This window comes from Arctopsyche grandis, chromosome 9 (assembly GCF_051622035.1).
Source record: "Arctopsyche grandis isolate Sample6627 chromosome 9, ASM5162203v2, whole genome shotgun sequence".
NCBI lineage: Eukaryota > Metazoa > Arthropoda > Insecta > Trichoptera > Hydropsychidae > Arctopsyche > Arctopsyche grandis.
In genome coordinates this window covers 16,258,270-16,280,737 of record NC_135363.1, presented here as the reverse complement: position 1 = coordinate 16,280,737, position 22,468 = coordinate 16,258,270, and the positions used below count along the sequence as shown (strand labels likewise).

Genomic DNA, 22,468 nt, shown 5'->3' with positions numbered 1-22,468 from the left:
ACATCAATAACAATGTAAATATTTTCGTGTTAAATATTGTAGATATGATCCGTCGTTTCTTTTTCTCTTTGTCGGGGAGGTTTATACCTACTTTTGTATTTAGACATGCACTTGCATTTAACACCAGTTCGTCCGTCCGTAATAAAGATTATTTCCTGTCTTAAACTATTCGGCTCCTTTGAATACCATTTTTAAATAAAGGGAACATCCCGGGTGACAGCTAAGTTACATATGCCTTACTTAGAGAAAAAAAAAGTATTTAGCTAACAGTAATTTCATACGAAAATAGTCTCAATTAACGAGCATTACAGGTACTAATATACCATAAATATTCATTGCAGTTATTTCTTTTCCAAAGATGCGAGAACAATATCAATTTAGGAATTGGCATTCGTTTTGTTTTAGTAAAAAAAAAAGTTCCGCCCAAAATATAAGTTACATCAGAAAAGAGCTCACGTGGCGTACACTGGTGTACGGATTATCATAAAAACAATTTATCTTTCGAGGCTAGCTCAAAATCAAAATGTTGACAGAATTTCAATGCGCATTTTTCTGTCATTATAAGCACATCGAAATAATTATCACAAAAAGAAAATAAAAATAGCTACGTCAACGAAAAATGTATGTAATTATTATTAAACTGATAAGATGAGATCGTTCGGGTAAGCTATGCATATGTAGTTTAGTTAAAAATATAGAATTTCTAGTAATTTGATAGTAAACACGGGTTTTATTCAGTTTATAGTATTTATAGCATCTCACATGACGCCATTGTCAGAAAATATGCGGCAGATAAGAGTGAAGTGGATCAAAATGGTAGCAAATCGCAGGCGTTAGGATTAGATTCGAGTTATAAGCCCTTGCAGAACGAAGTAAACAAAGGAATTCACGCATTTAGACACGCGTGCAATAACGAGAGCGTACGATGACGAAACATTTTTATTTTGCGGGCGAAAGTAGCCGTCATGGGAAAGAAAAGAAATTGCGCCATTTGCGTTCAGCCGGATAGACAAAGAAAACTCGCCCACCTTCCAGAGGGGGCCAACTACCCGAGGTGAAAAAATAAACCCCAAGCGGGTCAAAAATCGACTGAAATAAAAGTCTACGACAAGTCGGTCGTTCGCATTGCGTAATAATTATTTACGAAACATTCTACGCAATAGTCTACGACGTAGGAACGGGACAGGGAGAAACGGGCGGGCAAAATCGATACAGCTTTATTAAAACGGATGCGAGCCGGCCGGAAATGAGACGAGTGCGAATTTTACTCTCGAAAAAAATCCACAATGCTCCCCTTCCCCCCCCCCCCCCGATCCGTAGATATTTGAAAATGTGTGAAAAACGTCCTGACGAGACGTTTCCGTGAAAAAGTGAAATACGGGCATTGTCGCTGGCCGTGTTCCTACAAGTTGAATGGTCACACGCTCTAGCGTTGTACGTGCGTCTGAAAAAACGGCCGTTATCGCACTCGCCGTTATCAGTAGATAACGACCGAGGCACATAACAAAACATTTCTATTATTGTGCAATAAATTAGGAATATGAAAATAGTCCTAAATTAAGACGACTCATTATTAAAGAGTGGACCAATTTTGCGCCGTTCATTGTTCATTGTTCCAGGAAACAGGGCGTTTTGGGTCAATTTTCCAGGAAACAGGGCAAACTACAAAGCTAGAGAGCATAAAAAAAGATTCATCATAAAAATGAACAAATCACGACGAACAATGAACAATAAACGGCGCAAAGTTGGTCCGCTCTTTACTCATTACAACACAGGGCTGACGAGAGGAGGGAGGGGGGAATCCGGGGCAAAGTTCCAGGGCCCGAACTACTTGAAGGGACGTTCGACTGACCGATATTGATATTTTATATTATTCTACATAAAATAAATGTGTTTATTTATGGGATAATATTTTTGGCACGGCTGTAAAATAAATTACACGATAAGTGTCATTCAATGTAATCCAAAACGACATTTAATGTCAAATAACATCTCTAAAATAGATCACACGACAGAATTGGCGTTCGCCCGGCAAATCATACGTCAAACGGGTTGCCATTAACAAAAATAAAATTTGACGTTTAATGAAATCATAACCAGTTACATTTTCACTGGGTATAGTTCAGTGAAATCATATCCAATTACATTTTCACTGGTCCCTATCAGTGAAATTATAATTTTTGATAGTTGGGCGTCACCCCGCTCCTGTCCATTCCCACTCTCCTCATGGTCCACACATCGTAATATCCATCCAAACACATCGTAATATCTTAGCAGCCAACTCTTATTAGGATTAGGTTAGGTTAGGTTAGGTTAAGTTAGGGTTGGCCCTATAAATTTAAGATTATGTTGTTAGGGTCGGTATTTATTTTTGTTAAATTTTATTTCTGTTACTGGCAACCCATTTGACGTTTGATTTACTGGGCGAACATCAAATCTGTCGTGCGAGCTATTTTAGACAGGGACATTCTTTTTATTTGCAGGGCGATAATGTCGTGATATATTCGCATATAATGTTGTGATAAATACCTAATTTGTCTGGAAATAGGGCTTTTTTACCGGGCCGATAAATGCTACCCTTTATTTAATGTTAAATTTTTATTATTTTTCGAACCACGCATTATTTGTATCCATGTGAAATCGTACCTGTTATATCATACTATCTTCTTCAATTATTTAAAAAAATTCGGGTGTGACCAACCCATGACTTTATCTATGTATTTGAAGAATATAAGAAAGTTACAACACAAAATTCGATATTGAACCGTACAGACAGATTATGAAATACTAATAACTATGACAGCGATACAAATTGAGCGCAAATGTATGGAAACTTGCACAAGACAAAAGTTCTTTTTCCGGTTGTCGGATTTTGTTCAAATTTTTTTAATACTTAAAATCACTATCAGTATTATACACATTAAATATCAAGAAAATGGGTCAAAATAAAAAAGGTCAAAATAAAACAATGAAATATTGTTTTAAAAAAATACTACTTCCGGATTACGAATTCTGACCAAAAAGTTAGCAGCTCTAAGTTAGTACATAAAGAATACAAATATAAATTTTCAGCCGTATTAATGTGCGCGCGCTGAATACGGGAGGAAAAGCCTGTTCCTCTTGTTCCTGTTGTATCCTGCTCGCGTAAATTAAGTGAGTATGTACGTGAGCATGTACCGTTTACCATGCACCATTTTTTTTTATCTGTCGACTTAAGATCTTCCGATTTTCGATCTTTGCCTTCCGATATTTGCATTTTCGGGCGTTTCACATTCGGGCCCGTGAGGTAGACCCATGTTTAGCATATTAAAAAATCATTGAGATTATTTTTAAGTTTGTCATAGGGCCCGGAATTATTTTTCCCAGGGTCCGGGATTTCTCTCGGCGGCCCTGACTACACACGTTTGTACATACATGTATAAGATGACGGAAATTTAAAAAGAAATGAACCATATGTATGTATGTAGCTCAGAAACAAAGCATTTTCGTACAAATTACAGAAAATAGAATATTTTCATAACAAATTTTAGTATTTAAAAAAGTTTGCAATTAAAAACCTAAAGCGTTAAAAGGTCACGCAAATAAAGACAGCGTGATAAATCGCGTTACGTACATATTTGGCGATTCTATAATTGTGGGTTGTCGTTTTGGGGAGGCGATAAAACGAAATCATATAAAAAAAAACTTTTCAGTGTTTTTTTTTTCTGTGCATAATTTTCTACTAAATTCTTGTTAGGGATTTAAATATAAATTTAATAAAGACTTTAATAGAAATTCGATATTCAATTGTAGGATTTAGTATGAAAATTTGTAGTGTAATTCTAATATTGAACGTTGAAGAAAAATTGTCAAATATAATACAAAAATATTTTTAAATAAATACTTTTATTTTGATGAAAATATCTAATTTCTGTAAATATGAAAATTGTGTACTGTATATCGTTTTCGGTCACATTTACCACAATAACATAACAATCTTAGAAGTGTCCACCGTCTTCTCGACTATTTTTAATTAATTAACTGAAAATATATAGAAGACCATTTACCGATATTTTAAAACATCAAATTTAACTTTTTACCCTCTTGCACGATCTTTTTTATAAAAAAAAGAATTTTGAAAAATCTAATAGAAGTTTCAAAATCCTAAAAATTCAAAGTTCAATAAAACTCCAAATCACATTCGAAACATTATGTGACATCATATCACACTATCGCATTACGTACCGTCAAATCAAAATAGATTTTCGAATCAATAGTCCGAAATATCAATCAATTTTTGAATCAAAACAAAGAAACTTGGAATAATTTTTTTTTGTACGAAGAGCATTTTCATCAAAATTCTTGCCAATTACGGATTTTCCCATGGTTTTTTTTATTGGTTTTCAGTTTGCAGGATTCTCATATAAGCAATTCTGAATAACAGTTGTGCGTTATCTTCTTGTGGGAATATTGTGCATATTTCAAATCAAATATCAAAATGTGCATATTTACTAATTTCTCGAAAATATGCGCCATTTAACTTCTTCCAAAGGACAGTGTGGTAACAGCAGCCCATGATTTAGCGTTTAAAAATCTTAAGAGTAATTTATTTTATTTATTTATTTTTATTTTTACATAATAGATATATACCAGATAGGCTTACAGGTAAACCCCACTGCGCCTTCCTAGATTACAAACATTGTAGCATTTTTTATTACATAAGTCGCTATACTTCAAGAGGCTGAAGAACACGCAATTAACAATTAATTAATCCATACAGATATCTATGGATTTAAACTTGTACATATATTTTTACATATTGTACATAAATCAAATTCAGATATTTGTGACATAGCGTGTAGGATGGCATGACATTCAAAAAACAAAATATACTTATTTTGGCCACTAAGCTACCCAAAAGTAACATAAGGAATAAACGTAGCATTCATAGATCCATAGTATTTCATTAATCATTAAATTCGGACTATTTTCTAAATTCACACTATTCCTAAATTTAGGGGGGGCAAATTTGCCCCCCCCCCCCCCCTAAATGAGGTCCCTGGATTGAACCCGGTAATTTTTTCGGTTGTAAGTGCGAAACGTCGCAAGTAGGGTCGTTTGCAATACCGGCAATATAAATACTAAAACCGGTATTGTATATATCAAAACCAGTATTGAAAAAAAAAACGGGCAATGGTGATACTTGTGGAATAATTTAACATCAGTTTCATAATAAATTTAGTATAAAAAATATATTTACATATATCATTTTACAACGTTAAAAAAAAATTATGTCATAATCCAAGGAGTGGCCGAGCAGTATGATCCGCGGTAGGAGGAATTTTTTTTATTTAAATCAACCTAAATTCCAGGCTCCCGTTAAATTATCAATATTCAAGAGAATTTAAAGGGGGAGAAATAGATCATAAGCATATAATTTCAATTTTTACAAATACCTTAGATTTATTGATTCTATCAATTAAAATATGAACTTAAAAGGGCCGGTCCATCAATGATGGAATCGTTCTTATTTTTATTTATTTCGTTAGGAAAATTTAGTTTTGTTGATTTCAAAATTGATAACAAAAAATAATTATTAGATTTTATTTTAAAAATTTTCGCATATACATAGGTGAGAAAAATTTAAAAATTAAAAAAAAAAAAACAATAAAACAACAATCCTGATGGGATCTTCGTGCATAATTGAAATCAATTATATTTACATTCAAATTTGCCTAAGTTTCAATACCAAAATACCGATATTTTGTCTTTTGAAAACCGGTATTTCGGTATCTGAAAATTGGCTAAAATACCGGAATCCCGTTTTCGGCAATACCGGTATTGCAAACCCTAGTCCCTAGTCTGCAGTTAAAAACCAACAACAAAAAAAAACCTTGTAAAAAGAATCCGATAAGATTCCAACTCGAAGCGGAAAGTTCACGCGACAACACGGACGTGACGTCACACAGCGCTCGCGCGCGACGCACCGTCAACATTGCATCGAAAAGTAAAAACTAGTAAAAAAAAAATACAGAAAGAAAGAACAAAGTGAAGAAAAAAGCAAATAAAAAATCATCGGGCGAAGCGAGCGAGCGACCGAACGGTCGAGGCTCGGGCCAGCTCGGACGCGGACAAGTGCGTGTCGCTTCGAAATAAATAGGAAACGGTAGTGCGGCGCGCGGCGTCCGACATATTGATCTGCGGAGGGGAGGGGAGGGGGTAAGGGGGGGGGGGTCGGCGCGAGTGTGCGTGCGGGTGTGGGTGTGGGGAGAGGGACGGGCAGAGGTGGAGGGGGCGAGTGGAGGAGAGGAGAGGCGCGGTGAGGCGAGGCGCAGAGTGCGGCGAGTGTGGAGCGCCTGCCGAGTGTCGAGCGAGTGGCGCGCGCGTCGCGTGTTTACGTGGCGGCGGTCGAAGGTTGCGAGCGCCTGTTGCGGGGAGGGGAGCGGGAGCGGGAGCGGAGCGGAAACGGGAGCGAAGGTAGTCCAGGGCCAGGGACGCAGACGCAGACGCGAGCCGTGGGTCGCAGCGGCAGCGGCAGCAGCAGCAGCAGCAGCAGCAGCGGCGCACGAGGGGCGCGATGAGGGCGGCGTGATGCGGGCGGCGCTTGGTCCGGGGCCGGGACCGGGGCCAGGGCCGCCCCCAGCCTGACCAGATGGCGGGCGCCGGCTCGCCGCTCGCCGACATCGAGGACCTCACGCTCTGCTCCCTCTGCAAGCTGCCCTTCAACGACGCCGACCAGCAGCCCAAGGTGCTCGCCTGCAAGCACCACTTCTGCCTCAAGTGCGTCAACCGCGTCCTGCTCAAGGGCCACGACCAGGCGGTGCACTGCCTCCACTGCTGGAAGCGCACCGAAGTGCCCGACCTGAGGACCGAAGCCCTGCCCACCTACACTCCCGTTCTAGCCCTGGCGCAGCGCCTCGGAGCCCTGCCCCCACCCCCCATCGGCCGCAACTCGTCCCACACCCAACACCAGGCCCAGCAACACCACGTCGACAAGAAGAAGCCCCAGGAGACGTGCGCGGCCCACGCCATGCCCCATTCCCTATGGTGTCACTCATGTGCCGCTCCCATCTGCCGGGCTTGCGCCGCGCACCCCGACCACCAGGCGCACGCCGTCAAGCCCCAGGCCGATGCTAGACACCTGCTCCGACAGGACTTCCAGCAGGAGCTCTCCAACATGCAGAAGATGCTGCAAGACATCCAACTGTTGGTCGGCAAACAGCGCGACTTCCTCTTGAAGATCCTCGACGCTTGCACCACGCTGAAGACCCAAGTGGAGACCGACTTGGTCAACAATATGCCCGGCTACGAACTGGCCGAGGCTCGAGACTGTCTGCACAAAGCTCACCAGTCCTACGGCAGCACCGATTCTCAAACGCCGCAGGAGATCCACGCCCTGCTGGCTTCTCTGGCGCACGATAAAGAGCGCCTTCAGCACAAGTATCACGAGATGTTTCTGCAGTGTAAACTCGACGATCTCATCAAAAACTCGACGGTCGTGTTCGACTTCGACCTGTTGAAGCAGGCGCTCGCCGGAATCCACTCGGGAGAGGTCACCGTGCAGAACGACAGCCGGTACCACAACCCCATCCTGTTCCTGGCCAACTACTGCATGTCGCAGCTCTACTCGAGGCACTTCCTCTTCAAGCAGCAGCAGCAGCAACAACAACAGCAGCAGCAGCAGCAGGGAAATTCGCACTCGTATCTGCACGGCCAGAACGGTAATATGGATTATCCCGGTATCGTACAACCGCCGAACGCTCCGGCCGCTTACGTACCTCTCGTCATGCCAAATACGAATAAAAATAGCTCTCACAGTTTATCCGATAACAATTTGTCGAAGAATAGCGTTAATAATTACGGCGATCACCAAAGCAACGCGCTCCCCAATTTGAACCTCTCGAAATTGTCGTTGGGAGAGAACAGCGGAGGATCCTTGAACTCGCCCAACTTGAGCAAGAGCAATATGAGTTTTCCGGGCGACAATCTGTCGATGAATCTGCCCAACTTGTTGCCCACGCCTCAAGGTAGTCTCATCTCTCCGCAGGGGGGTCTGGTGCCGACCGGTCTCCTCCCGCCGACGATGATGCACCATTCCCCTCAACCGACCCTGATTCGAAACCCCCCGTCGCACGTATACCCCGTATTTTACTTTAACATTGAAATCAACGGCGCCCCGTTCGGTCGCATTCTGATAGAGGTGCGCAGCGACGTCGCCCCGAAGATGGCCAAAAACTTTAGCGTCCTCTCGACGGGAGAACTAGGCATCGGTTACAAAGGTTGCAACATATTCCAATGTTGGGAGAACGAAAGCATTATAACGGGCGACTTCGAATTGAACAACGGCCGCGGCGGACGTTCGATATTCGAAGAGAGTTTCTTTATGCCGGACGACACAAAGATCCTCGCGACCCGAGGCAGCGTCGGAATGCGCAGAAGTCAAAAGCGACACGATAATTTAGGATTAGTGGGGTCTCAGTTCAGAATCATACTGCGCGAGATGCGCGGATTCACAGGTATATTCGCGTTCGTAGTCGAGGGTCTGGAATTGGTAGACCGCATAAGTCAAACGGGGGACAGCGCCGGGAAACCCCAAAGCAACATTCTGATCGCCAGTTGTGGTAAACTTAATTAATCGCCCGAGTATCAAATCGTTACCTTTCTCCGTCTAGGTGTTTTAAAAAAAAAATATATATATATATATTACGTAGTTTTGAATTAAATATATATTTAAAAAAAAAAAATTATTTGTGGATCGGTAAACATATATAAAAGAAAATGTTTCTCAAATTCCTTCGTCGTTTGATCAAAATAGGACCAAATTTCTTTTTGTCGTTTGATCAAAATAGTTTTCAATCGAACGGACATCTTTGGACTGAGAGGCGTTGCCGCGGTGGCGACGAAGAAATTCTGTTTGCACAGTGGGAAGTTTTTAATAGTTTATAAAATACATATATTTTGGAAATTTAATGTTTTATCGTAAGCTTCGTGTCATAGGGTTAACGAGCTACAAAAGAATTAGCATATACTTATATATATATATATATAAAATGTAATAATCGTTTTTTAGTATTTGTCTGACGGCTCGTGGCACTGAAAATTCACAAGTTTGATCGCGGTTGATTGTAGCAAAAATACATAGCATAATTTGATCACTTAATTTTTTAATCAAAAATATCCAAGTGTTTGAAACACGCGGATGTCTATCAATAAGAAATTTGAGCCAGACGACCGGATCACAGGGAAATAGGGATTAGAGAGCGCACGAGAAACAGACAAAAGTCAACGTAACTGGCGTGGCCAGAGATTAAGTAATTCAAATATAGAGTAAACGATTAAGTCGATAAATATATATACACATAAGCATTTTGACGGTTGGCTTCTACTCGATGATCCACGAAACGAATATGTCATGGGGCCTACACGTCACGTCACTCAAAAGCGTACGATAACCGAATACATATATATATATATATATTATACTTATATTTTCTAGTGATGATGGGCCAAGAAGTAATAATCGGTGTTAATAGTGCATGTCGTACCTGGGATATATAACTACTCGTCAATAAATAAGCGCATTCTGTTTTTAACTTTAACTTATGATTTAACTACGTTAGTTACGTAGCGAGTGAGTCGTCTTTTAAAGCTGACCTCTGTAGCACTTTTACACACAAATATACATTCACACAAATACACAAAGATATATACACACACACACACACCAACCAGCACCTTGAGAAACAATCACTAAATATATACTTACATACGTTATTGTAAATGTTAACAAATTAATACTTTACTATTTACCGATTACGAGGAGCGACTTTTATCAATGTTAAAACTATATTTTGAGAATACAAATCGAAAAAGTATGTTTAAAAAAAATCGATGTTTATAATATTATTATTATATATATATATATATATATATATATATATATATATATATATATATATATCTATCTACCTATATATAGTAGTATATTTTCGAAATAACCACAGAATTATATGAATTCTATATATTTTAATGATAAAAAAATATATGAATGAGTTATTCTTCATCGTTCACAAACGCCGACAAATGTGAAAGTGCAAATGATAAATTTCCAATCTCGCAGAGATTTATGAATTCACGTACATATATCTGTATACATATTATGGGTAGATCCGTGTTTTTTGTAAATTATGTGTATTTTTATAGTCAAATCTACGAGAGATCGGGGTTCGTAAGCGACAAACATACAACGGTATTTCAGCCAGTGTATGTAAAACGAGAATTAGGGTTTTTATGCGATTTTTAGGTAAATGACACGTGTCAATAGAATGCATCGTCTCGCAACATTCGATTTAGCAGTAACTACGGAAAACGCATAGAATAAGTACAACGCAATCGTGATGATGATGATGATGGTGATGGAAGTTAAACGAAAGTTTGTACGCTTCGGTGAGTCGCTATTTTACTGTACGTTATTATCTATATTATAATATAATGAAATATATATTGTTTTTATCCGCGGACTAATAAAGTTCTTTTTAATCACGGACTATTTTGTTTTGCAAGTTTTATTCATCTTTGTTATAATTAACTACCAAAGTCTTAAGGAAGGAAATATAGACATTATCATACCTAAACTTAATTATTGTGCATATTTATAAGAGGTTTTGTAGTTTAGTACTTATATGTTTAAGTTCTCTATGGTTTTTTTTTTTTTTTTTAAATCATTTTTTCCATTGCCGAGTTTACCATTTTGCGAGGGTACATACACACGAATGTATATGTATGAGGTACGCACATACATATACCCAAATATGTCTAATTAATATATCATCAAATAAATAAAAATTATAACCTTATGAAAAATTGTGAAAGTTAATATATTGGAAATGACATGCCAGTGCTGAGAAATTTTTGAAATGTTTTAAGCGTATTTTCTCCGCCGTCAAGACGTGTATGTATATTTGTTGAAAAATGTTGATGTTTTGTTATGAATCATAGAGTTTTATTTGTCATTTTGTATCATGTGATTACGTGTGATAAATGCATTATGCAATGTGTGTAAATAAAGCAAATTATTTGATGTTAGCGAGAACGAATTTTATTCAAAATTGCAATTTGATAGTTACCATGGTCGAGTATACAAAGTTAACTCACGGGCCGGCGAGCTTGACGAACCTATGAGGTAGTCGCCGGCCGGTTAGGTTTAATGGCAAACACAGACTGTTTTAGAGCCGCAGGTTGGCTGGACACTTCCCGATGGATATTTTATTAGATAGACTAATCCAATATATTATATATAGACGAGTAATTTAAACACCCTCCCCCACCCCCAACTCTCCTCCCCCGTTTCGACTCCTCTGCTAAAATATCATTTGAGTTATATTTAAAGTTAAGGGTACATGTTTAACAAAAGTATGTTGCAAATGTGTTAGCGTTTATTTGGTGTTTTGTGAAAAAATATGAAAACCTACAAAAATATGATATAGTAAAAGATATAAGCTATTTTTAGAGAAACTCTTCTAAATGTTATTGCTCGATAAATGTTACAAAAAGATAAGTAATTATGTTACTACAAAGATTTTTAACATATATACACTATGTTAAACGAATAATTTTTTAGTCTTAACCAGCAGAACTTAAACAAGTGGAATCAAGTATCAAATGCATTTTTTTTCTTCTCATGTATACACTTTTCATTTCAAGTGCAATAGTATATTATGTTTTGACGATTGTTAAATTGTTATAATTTATATTACTGAAAATGTTGTTTTTTTTAGTTCAATAAATATGTATTTTTCTTGCTTACATATCTAGCAAGCAAATAAGTTTTTGGAGAAACTGTTTGTTGTCCATTACACGTGTAATATTATTATTTAAGCATTTTATTTCTAATTATGAAAGTTTGATTTTCGTATGAAATTTCGTAATAAATCAATTATTTTATTGGATACTTTGTTTTTATGAATTGCCACCATCACTTATCCAAAGTGCATATCGACAAAAAAAGCTAAATAATATACACGCAACATTTCTGAATGTAGAATTGTGTTGCCGGTAAAAACAATACATATTTTCCTCATAGAGAAAAATACATGAAAGAATAGTAAAATTAAAATAACTGAAGGGTAAGAATAATACGTATCAAATACTTTAAGCATACACTATCAACATGTTTAGTTTTGAAAAAGTATTTGTGATTTGAAATTTATGAAAAGAAAATATATTCAAAATTTGCACTGATTAAAATTGAACAAATTTTTGAACAAAAATCATGTGAAAATTATTAAAAAATACAACACATCTTGAATTGGCAATTAAATACACTCAGTTAAAAAAATATTCAAGAAAGTTTGCTTTGAATTATTAATTATTTACGAAAATTAAATACATAACATGGAATCATACATATAAATTATATGTCTGCATAATTTTGGATTAATCGACGTTCGAAAATGTGTTTCTTATATCAATAATCAGTTAGACTGTACTGTATTTCAAATGTATAATTTAAGTTGTATTCAAAATTAATCATTTTTAATATATATAAATATGTATAAGATTTTTAACGCCTCACATTTTTGCTATAAAAATCGAATATGAATTATTTGTATTGAAATTTAAAAAAAAAATGTTTCTATGAATATTACGAATTTTATTGTTTATACTGAGGGTACTTTACATCGAGTTTTGTATATAGGGAAGTATTTTAAAATTACTACCCAATAATGATTTCAATTGCTTCAATCGATTTTTTTTGTTTTTATTGAAGTTCCCCAGAAGACAGATTTAAAGTGCTGCTGGTAAAACCGTCTATAAATGTTGTTAGGTTTAATATTAAAATAATGGAGAGTTATGCTTTGTGTGAAATACTTATTGTAATTATTGTAAATCGTAAATCAAATCTGATTTTCGGCTTTCAAATTAATCTATGATTATAAACTTCTTTAATTATTATTGATCTGTAATCCGAAGAAATTGGCCACAAACACAACATCTTAACACGGCACACTTTTCAAAGTTTGTTTGTCTTTTTAAAAAATTAAAAGATAACTCGTTGCAATAGCAACTTGGAAATTTTGTTAATAAAAAGGTTTTTCAGACCATCCTTTGTTTGTGCCTTACTTGTACAGCCTACGTTAGCTACTAGTCGCTTTCAAAAAAAAAAGAAGAAATAATAAAAAAAATATATACGTATTTAATGTACGAAAAATATAGTTAGTAAAAAAAAAATATATATATGTTTAATGAATTGATGGAATACCTGCATAGAAAAAATGTTTTAAATGATTTATCAAAACAATTTCCATTGATGTTTCATTACAACTCTTCGATAAAAAAATTAAAGAATGTAATTAATAAACAAAATATTGCAGTTATAAAAAAACAAACTTACAATACACAATATATTAAAAAGTATTTAAAATACATATATGTACTCCTACTCTCCTATGTTCACCCTTATAAAATTCAATATTGTATCATATATAATATATGTATTTGTTCATTTTTCAAATAACAAATTTAGAAAGTATTTAATTTGTTAAAATACTACACATTATTGTTCTTTAAATATATTATAATTCGTAAATTTGATGAATATGTATTGATGTTTGAATATATGACTTATCAAGTTTCAAATCAAAAGAAAACTATGACTTCTCTGAAAATAAATATTAAAAAATATGGGACCCTTTAAGTATAAATGTAAAAAAATGTATTTTTAACCCGTATGCGGTTATTAATGACGAATTATTTTTTTGCTTTTTTTATTTAAAATTTATAACATTTTTATTATTTTATTTACAAAATATTTTTAGTTCCAAAGTAGAATGATTTTTCTAAATTATAATATTCATGGAAAAAAAAACGTACATATAAATCACAACACTCATATATAGTAGCCAAGATAAATAAAAACCTTTGTTTCATTTTAATATGGATACAATGAAGATCAAAATTTCAATAACCATCCCATATAATGATAAGTTGGCAAAATAATAAGCAGTCACACAGATAAATTTACATTTGTACACCATCAATATTTATCTTAAAACAATGACAGTCAGTCAAAAAAGGTTATTTGAATTCTTGAGACAATATAAGATATGTAATTTACAAAAATATTGGAGTGTTGACTAATGCTAAGTCTTTCTGTGTAATATAGATAAATGAAAATATCCGAAAATTTAATTTATCATTCAAGTTATTTAGATGACAAAAATGCTACTTTATTCATATTTAAAAACGTAACGTATTAAACCCGAATATCCAAAGTACTTCAATTTATTTTCGATTTTGTGCTATATATATATATATATATATATATATATATATATATATATATATATATATATATATATATATATATATATTTAATGCCTACAAATTAAGGTTAAATTACAACGCACATTGCGATACCATTTCGTAGTTGGAAACCAAAGTAACTTTCTGTACATACTGTGACGAACGAAAAATACAAAAGAAAATATTTGCATTCTACAATTTAAATTTAGCTAATCGCCAACTACTATAATATTACACATAATCTGAGCATAGAAATGTGCAACTATTGCATTTTTGCATTTATATTACATTGTTACAAATGCCATTCTGCGAATCAATGTGCGATGAACCCAAATGTGTACACACACACGTGCATACATGTTCAATATACAGGGATGTTTGTATATTATTTAGCAACATATGTAGAATCTAGTCCGACAAGATATCGATATTCGTCTTTATTTGGTGAATCAGAAAGAGAAATTATCTTGCTGTAAAAATATATGAATTATTCGATGTACATACTATGACACATCACAACCGTATGATAAAAATGTGATAAAAATTCCGCTGAAGATGATGCTTATATAATATATATATATATATATATATATATATATATATATATATATATATATATATAATTAATGTAAAACGCAGAAATACGAATGTATATAAAAATAAAATTGTTGACTGAAAACTGTCCTCACAAAAAATATAATAAAAAAAAACGCATGTCTAAGGTACCTGATAACGTTTTCGAAAAAAAACCATTTAAACGTAGCCAAAAGTTTATGCGACATATTTATTTGTAATTATTATTTTTGTTTTTTTTTCTACGTCCACCTTTCCTTCAATATTTAAATCTGTGTGTATAAAATTTCATAATCTTGAACATCTTTTCTTTGCCAGGCACTCCATCGATACATAAATAATGTGTATAATGCTGTATTTTAATTGAATGTAATTATTATTTATGGATTACGCATTGCAAAGAAAAGTAACTCGATGTGGGAGTATCCATTTCAATGAATGAATGTGATTAAACGTAAATAAAATTGATGGTTATATAAGAAATATTATATTATACCTGATTCGAAATATATTTCTTTCTTCAATAAATTGCGTTTTATTTTTTAAATTTCAAATAATCCTTTACAATCAATTGAAACTTACGTACATATACAGTATACATACTTTCCATATATGAGTCCCACTTTTAATTCGAATCATGGACCAAATGAGTTATTTCATTAATGAAACGACGACAACGTGCTGTGCTGGTCTTTTTATAACCTATGCTAACGAAAATGACAATACTGGTTGCTATATATGTATGTATATGAAGTAATTCAACCTTAGTTGATAACATTCATTCTACCGTGGAAGATATTTTTACCTTTAATTTTACCTTTTTATCTGGATCACTTGATTGTTGTGCTACAACAATCAAGTGATCCAGAATTTCAATACATAAGTGTAGATAAAATTATCAATTACATTAGTCACAATATGACAATTTAGCTATTTAGAAAATTCGAAAAGAAAGATTCATAAAAAACACAAAAATCAATACATATAAAATGTGTCAGCCTCGTGCCTTCATTAGAAATATGTAAATATGTAAATACATATGTTAACGTATTTTAACATTAGCGTTAAACAAAATAAAAATTGATGATTTTTGTTTTTCAATTATCCACGCCTTCCTTTCCATCACTAGCCCAGATAATTAAGAATACATTGCACCTATATACATATGTACTGATGTATATTATTAAATACGAACATGAAGAATAAATTTGTAATGATTAATTTATAGGAAATTGAAAGCGTCTCAATTTTATTTTACAGTATATTCATACTATCCAGCACTGCAAGGGAACAGTACGGCACAGCAGTGCACGGAAAAGACTACTTATATTCATACTATACAGCAGTGCACGTTCAGACAAGTTTTGGCCGGGTGCAAGGTAAGATCGGCTCATATATGTATACCTTATAGAGGGCGACGATGTGGCCTATATTGCTTGCGCCGTATCATCGAGTCAATATATTCGCAATATGACGTTTCCGAAAATATTTATATGCACATGCACACTTTCATTAGTACGCGTGCACTTACCACTATGACGTCACGTCGAACGTGAATATTTCCATGGTGGCAAAAAGAAAAACAATTTTGCTTGATACGTTACGGTAACATATGTACGTGTACTTCTGTATAATATGAATGGATTTTGTCGGCTACTGCTGTTACGTCTACGTCACATACACATTACGGTATATACATATGACTGTGTCCAAATATAATGTACTAAAGAATACTTTTGGTACTGCTGTTTCAGGCAGTTGCCGGTCTATGCTGTTTATATTTGACAATATGTCCATACATTACTGACTGGAAATGTACTGAAATGATACCTGATAACAATTAAATTGATTTTTACAGCAAAATAATACTGATTCAAATAAATATCGGTTAAATTTAAATTTGATAATTTTGAATGAATGTTAGCTGTCGTGATGGCGGCTAGGCAGACCTGATTTTAAACGGTTACACGACAATTGGTGCAAGTCCAAAAGGTTCAACGACAAAATGTACCCGAAAATTAGTGCACTGACAAAATGTACCCGCGACAAAATGTTCACACGACAAAATGTCCACGGAAATAATGTTCAAAAATCCTAAATTTTCCTATTTTAATGGAAAAAGTAACTTTTTATTGTATTATATTTATCGATGTATATGGTACTTTTTATCGTATAGATCGCGGATGATATTAAATTAGTATAAATTACAGGTGTTCTCAACCGCACCAACATATTCTTATTAAAATTGAACAATTACATTTTAAGCGAATGTCATTGTGACTCATTGAATATCATTTTAAGATGTCATTGAATTAGTTTAAATGTTAGGGGTTCTTAGCCGTATCCAATATTTACTTATTTAAATTGAAAAAAAAAACTTTCTAAGCGTATGAACTGCAGATTACATTGAATTAGTTTATATATCAGGGCTTCTCAACCGTCTCCAAAATTTTCTTTATTTCAAATGAATAATTTACTTTTTATCGTATACATCGCGGGCGTTATTAAATTAGTATAAATGACAGGTAAATAATAATAATTTATAATTAACTTACATATATGTACTGTCCCTCACAGAGGTGTCTCTTCGCACCTCTGTGAGGGTGTTAAACTAATTCAATGAAAGTTTTTTTTTTCAATTTAAATAAGTAAATATTCGATACGGTTGAGAACACCTGTCATTTATACTAATTTAATAACGCCCGCGATGTATACGATAAAAAGTAAATTATTCATTTGAAATAAAGAAAATTTTGGAGACGGTTGAGAAGCCCTGACATTCAAACTGATTCAGTGAAATCCGCGATAGATAAATATAATACAATAAAAAGTTACTTTTTCCATTAAAATAGGAAAATCTAGGATTTTTGAACATTTTATCGCTTGAACATTATTTCCGTGGACATTTTGTCGCGTGAACATTTTGTCGCGGGTACATTTTGTCAGTGCACTAATTTTCGGGTACATTTTGCCGTTGAATCTTTTGGACTTGCACCAATTGTCGCGTCCTCGATTTTAAACACAAACATACGTTTACCAGAGTTCACTGATCCAATGGTAATCAAAAAGGCCTAAAGTCGCCTGGCTTACGTTACAGAAAGACACTTTAGTCACTATACGATGACTTGTGCGACAACTCAAAAATTGGGCCTGGTAGATGTTGGAGTTATCGCGAAAGCCTCAATCCATGTTAAGTCACGAGATATTATGTGACATTCGATATACAGATATCTAACATCTTAGAAACTGCCCTCCGAGGAACCATAATTTTTATATACATACGTATAATTAAAATATTTAAATATATTTTTGTGACTTACATCATAAACATACTGAATGGTTCTAAGGTATAAAAAACTACATACTCTCAAAAGTCGAGAGCAAAGCTCGATTTTAAATATTTAAAATAATTTTAAACGTTATTGGTTTTGCTAAATTTCACTTACCTTGTAGAAAACGTCAGGAACATATTGCTTATCAGAAGATTCTCTAACATAGCCAAGTTCTGGAGCATCTTTGGTCGGTAGTAGACAATCGTCCCTTACCAGAGCCATACACTGTCCAGTCACTTGATATCCCTCCATGTGCACTTGTTTTGAGCTGTCTCCTGCAATTAATTTGTATGATTCATTATTGAATGTTACTAAAATCTACATTGAAATAGATCGAAACAACAAAAGAAAATGAAAATAACAGCGAAGTAAAATATAATGCGAAAAGTACGTAAATCTTACCAGTGACACAAACCGTTGCAAATTTTGACCCAAAGGAACCGGATGACGCATATTTGCAAGAATTCGGATGCATGTTTTGAAAATTACCAGCCATAATGCATTCTTGGGCTGTTAGAAAATGAGACTCTATACCCCTATGTTGAAAAATACATTAACGGTTAGTAAAAACACACAATAGTAATTAAAATTTGACGGAGAATGTGTATCAAATTTACCTGATATGCTGTACAGTTCCTTTCGCTACATCTTCACTGAGCAAATCGGTGAAAATCCACCCAACACAAGTCAAACCCAATTTTTTGGCAATTTCATCGACTACTCCTTTACGATCGTCTGTTATAATTCTTACCATATCACGGCTGCTCTCTTGAGGAGGTTCATATATAGCCGTTACTCTTGCTCTGATTCCTATAAAAAAAATTATATAATATGATAAGAAAGAAACATAACACATGTATGTTACACCAATTCACAAAATGGCATATTTCATGAAATAGTCAAAAATTTGCTTAGTCCATAAACGCCTATTGTATTTTTCATAAATTGCTCAGTGTATAGTATTCTTATACAGAAACCATTAACTGTCATTTTTCATATATATTATATGTAGGTGTAAAGTGTGTACCTAAAGGAACATCAGGATGAAGTTCATATGTTCCATATAAGAAACCAATTCTTTGATGACCAGTGCTGCGCCAGTAGTCGAGAAAACGTTCGACGAGATCAGAATTTTCAAACATTGCGTTATCTATGTGTCTGTACGTTTGTCGATTTAATGTCACTGCGTTCGGTTGACATTTTGAGCATATTCCACGAGGCCATGGTGGATGATCTTTACATCCTGCAAATTCAAAAACCATAAACGTAAATATTCAAATCACATTTCAGCATATGATAAAAAAAAGCACATTCGATGAAGAAATTGTACCTATCTTAATTCTGCAAGAGATGTCTTCCAATGAGAGGAATTTCCCCCTATCAACGCCTGAAGTAAGCTTTCTTATGTATGAATGGAATGACATATGTTTAATATTTTGTTCTTTTAAGTATGATTCATCAAAAGGCTCTAGCGGTGAACAGTGAACACAACATCCATTTGAATTATGACGACAACTGAAAATTTGACATTTTAATTATTTTCACATGCTCAAAAAATTAACAAGAATCAATTTCATGTTTGTAACGTGTAAGATAGCTGTCAGCAAAATTTTAGGTTAATACTGAAAGCTATTAGTCAGCGATAACGTCAAATAGAATAGAACTCATTTATACGAACGAGAAAATAACCAGCAAAAATTAGTATTCTTTTTTATTAGAATCAGTATTTATTAGTGCCTTGATTAAACTTAAAATGAGAAAAATCCATGTACATATCTTCCTTTCAATGGCATTTATAGCATGCTATTTTAAACAGCAACAAATGTATCGTATTAAAATTTTGCATCACAGATTTGATATTTTTGAAACATTACAATGCAAGTATTGAAAAAAAAAGTTCAGCCCATAGTACATATTCGATAAATAAATAACTAATCTACATATGTGTAAGTTTCAGTGACAATGTTACTTTGTTACTAGAGAAATGGAACTTTCCAATGACTTAAGATGCAGACACATAGAGTGGTAATCAATAACGATGAATCATCGTTATTCATCCTACATATAGGAATATTCCTATATATAGGAGAACCTTGTTGAAATAATAAGATCATACGAATTAACAATAGCATGAAGACACGTCTATCACAACTGGAAACTAAAAGGGCATCCCGTGCCACACTTTTGAGTGTGTTCTTAGCATTACTTGCATTTATTTTTATTTTTAATAGAAAACTACATTTATCATTTTCACTACATATACTTTAACCATGATTCACTTTGCAATGTGATGATGTTTGAAGTGCCAGACTTATGTAGAAAGACACACGATTCTTTTTTTTTTGTAGAAAATTTATAAATATCATAGCAAATGAAATATTTTGCTATCGCTTATTTTCTCTGTAATTATGTTTGTTATAATTGAGTCCCATTATTTGTTTGACAATACTAAAATAACGTACAATTTGTCGTCTCTCTTTCTTGGAATTTTCCCATCAGTTTTGTATAGTATACTATCTACGTCATCTTCATGTGATCCTGTCACATTATTCGTATTGACTACCACAGTATCAACATGTATGTCTTCATCAGGAAAACCTTTATTTTTCTGTAAAATTTAGATATATTTTATTTATTTATTTAGTGTTTTAAAATATGATTGAGTTTGAACATATTTAACAATCGTTTACCTGTACACTAGTAGACGGTTGGTCGAAAAGAACAGTTCCGTTAATGGGTTTGAAATACAATATGTCTCCATGCTTTAAACGATAATCTGAAATGCGTTTGGATTTTGTCGATACAATTTCTTCGTTTTGGTTGCGATTTTTGTATAACGCAAATCCAAATGAATTTAGATTAAACGCCTCGAATACTTTTTCGAACAAGTTAAACGTGCTAGCGGTAGGCTCAACGTCAACTCGTTTTGTGCCTTCCGGCGATTGGATACGTAGCACCTGAAAATAAAAAATAAAAATAATTAAGAACGTCTCGAAAATAATATTCAGACATAAAATCAAAAAGAGACAAAATATCCTTTTGCAGATATTCAAATTTTCTAATATTTTCAAGTAGTGAAATCTTAATCTACGTATATTGCTTTTGAATATCCAACACTTCAGAAAAACAATGCCAATATATTTTAGGTACGTCTAAGTTCAAGATACTTTCCCATTATGCGGAGGTACCTATTTCTTTGAAACATAATATTTATTTTTTATTAAAAACAAAACCTAACCTGTTGTTTCAATAATTAAACAAATTTATGTAAGCAATTTAAATTAAATTATAATCGAGATTCCAGAGGGCAAAAATTTTTAATTGTATCCAAAAGTGACTTGAACACATTTTTATTTCTGACAAGCTGTCTCTAAATGAATTCGACTTCAAATGATGATGGATTGTTCCTTTATTGCTCTGATTAGTATGGAAACCAGGGTGCAGATGAATTGCATTGTAGTGATGATTGACTTTGCAATGTTCAATTCTTCAACTGCAGTCAGTACTTCGACTAAAAAACATTTTTGATTCTTCCGACAGTCTTCCAAAAATCCATTTTCGAGGAAGTACTCTACTGGCATTATTCTTTCTCTTTATAAACAAACTTTCGATGATTGATCTTTTGTCTCCTATCTTCTATTTGAGTATTTTGTTAAGATTCTCGGCGTAGATTTCTCTCATATAGTTTTGCACAAGTTGATCAACGTCAATTCTTTAGCTCAATAATATAAGAAATTAATGTCCATCATGAATAGTAGATGACTATTGCCAGACCAATTTTCATGTTGGATGTAGGTTTTCTTTTCGACAAGACAATTAGAGTTTCAATTCATGTTTTCTTGCACACAGCATCCTTGCTACTAAAATTCCTTTCTTTTATAAGACTATCACGCCATCTTCTTCGGTAGATGGTAGAACGAATTTTTTGAATTCTAAATACATATATATTGTTTAAAAAATGCTTCTAGATAATGGGGAAGTATCAAGTTCAATTTAGAAACAAATGGTTGAATAAAAATATGCAGATTAAATAATCAACACTACCAACTATTATACATTTAGATAAAAAAAACTTAAGCGTGTATTTAATGTATGTCTGATAATCTACATGTATTATTCGACTGCATCGATGACACAACTTTGTCTAAATTTCCAATATATAAATTTAAATATCAGTAGACGCTATTTACATACCGCAAGTTAATTAGATAAGACAACAGACTATTTACTTTTTGTATAAAAAGTAATCTTATCATTTAAAATGGAAATTTGTGTCAGAT

The 22,468-nt window shown here is 34.1% G+C and overlaps 2 protein-coding genes across 3 annotated transcripts in view; one reads left to right on the top strand and one right to left on the bottom strand.

Annotated features, from left to right (window-relative positions):
* The window catches only part of Npl4 (nuclear protein localization 4), a 30,920-nt gene that overhangs the window by 7,776 nt on the left and 676 nt on the right, over nucleotides 1-22,468 (bottom strand). The window contains exons 2-8 of one of the 2 annotated variants that reach the window (XM_077438608.1): nucleotides 20,879-21,145; nucleotides 20,651-20,796; nucleotides 19,519-19,703; nucleotides 19,216-19,431; nucleotides 18,806-18,998; nucleotides 18,591-18,724; nucleotides 18,303-18,463 (exon numbers count right to left, since the gene is read on the bottom strand). In XM_077438608.1, the coding sequence (XP_077294734.1) occupies nucleotides 18,303-18,463; nucleotides 18,591-18,724; nucleotides 18,806-18,998; nucleotides 19,216-19,431; nucleotides 19,519-19,703; nucleotides 20,651-20,796; nucleotides 20,879-21,145 (1,302 nt within the window). Of the gene's footprint in view, nucleotides 1-18,302; nucleotides 18,464-18,590; nucleotides 18,725-18,805; nucleotides 18,999-19,215; nucleotides 19,432-19,518; nucleotides 19,704-20,650; nucleotides 20,797-20,868; nucleotides 21,146-22,468 lie in introns of both variants that reach the window. The other variant, XM_077438609.1, reaches the window with a different exon arrangement.
* LOC143917179 (uncharacterized) lies at nucleotides 4,619-8,652 on the top strand. Its single transcript, XM_077438607.1, has one exon. The coding sequence runs from the start codon at nucleotides 6,632-6,634 to the stop codon at nucleotides 8,612-8,614; it is 1,983 nt and encodes a 660-aa protein (XP_077294733.1). The 5' UTR covers nucleotides 4,619-6,631; the 3' UTR covers nucleotides 8,615-8,652.

Bases quoted from the DNA above. Each gene is read 5' to 3' on its own strand.
- LOC143917179 (XM_077438607.1), top strand. From the start codon at position 6,632: ATGGCGGGCGCCGGCTCGCCGCTCGCCGACATCGAGGACCTCACGCTC.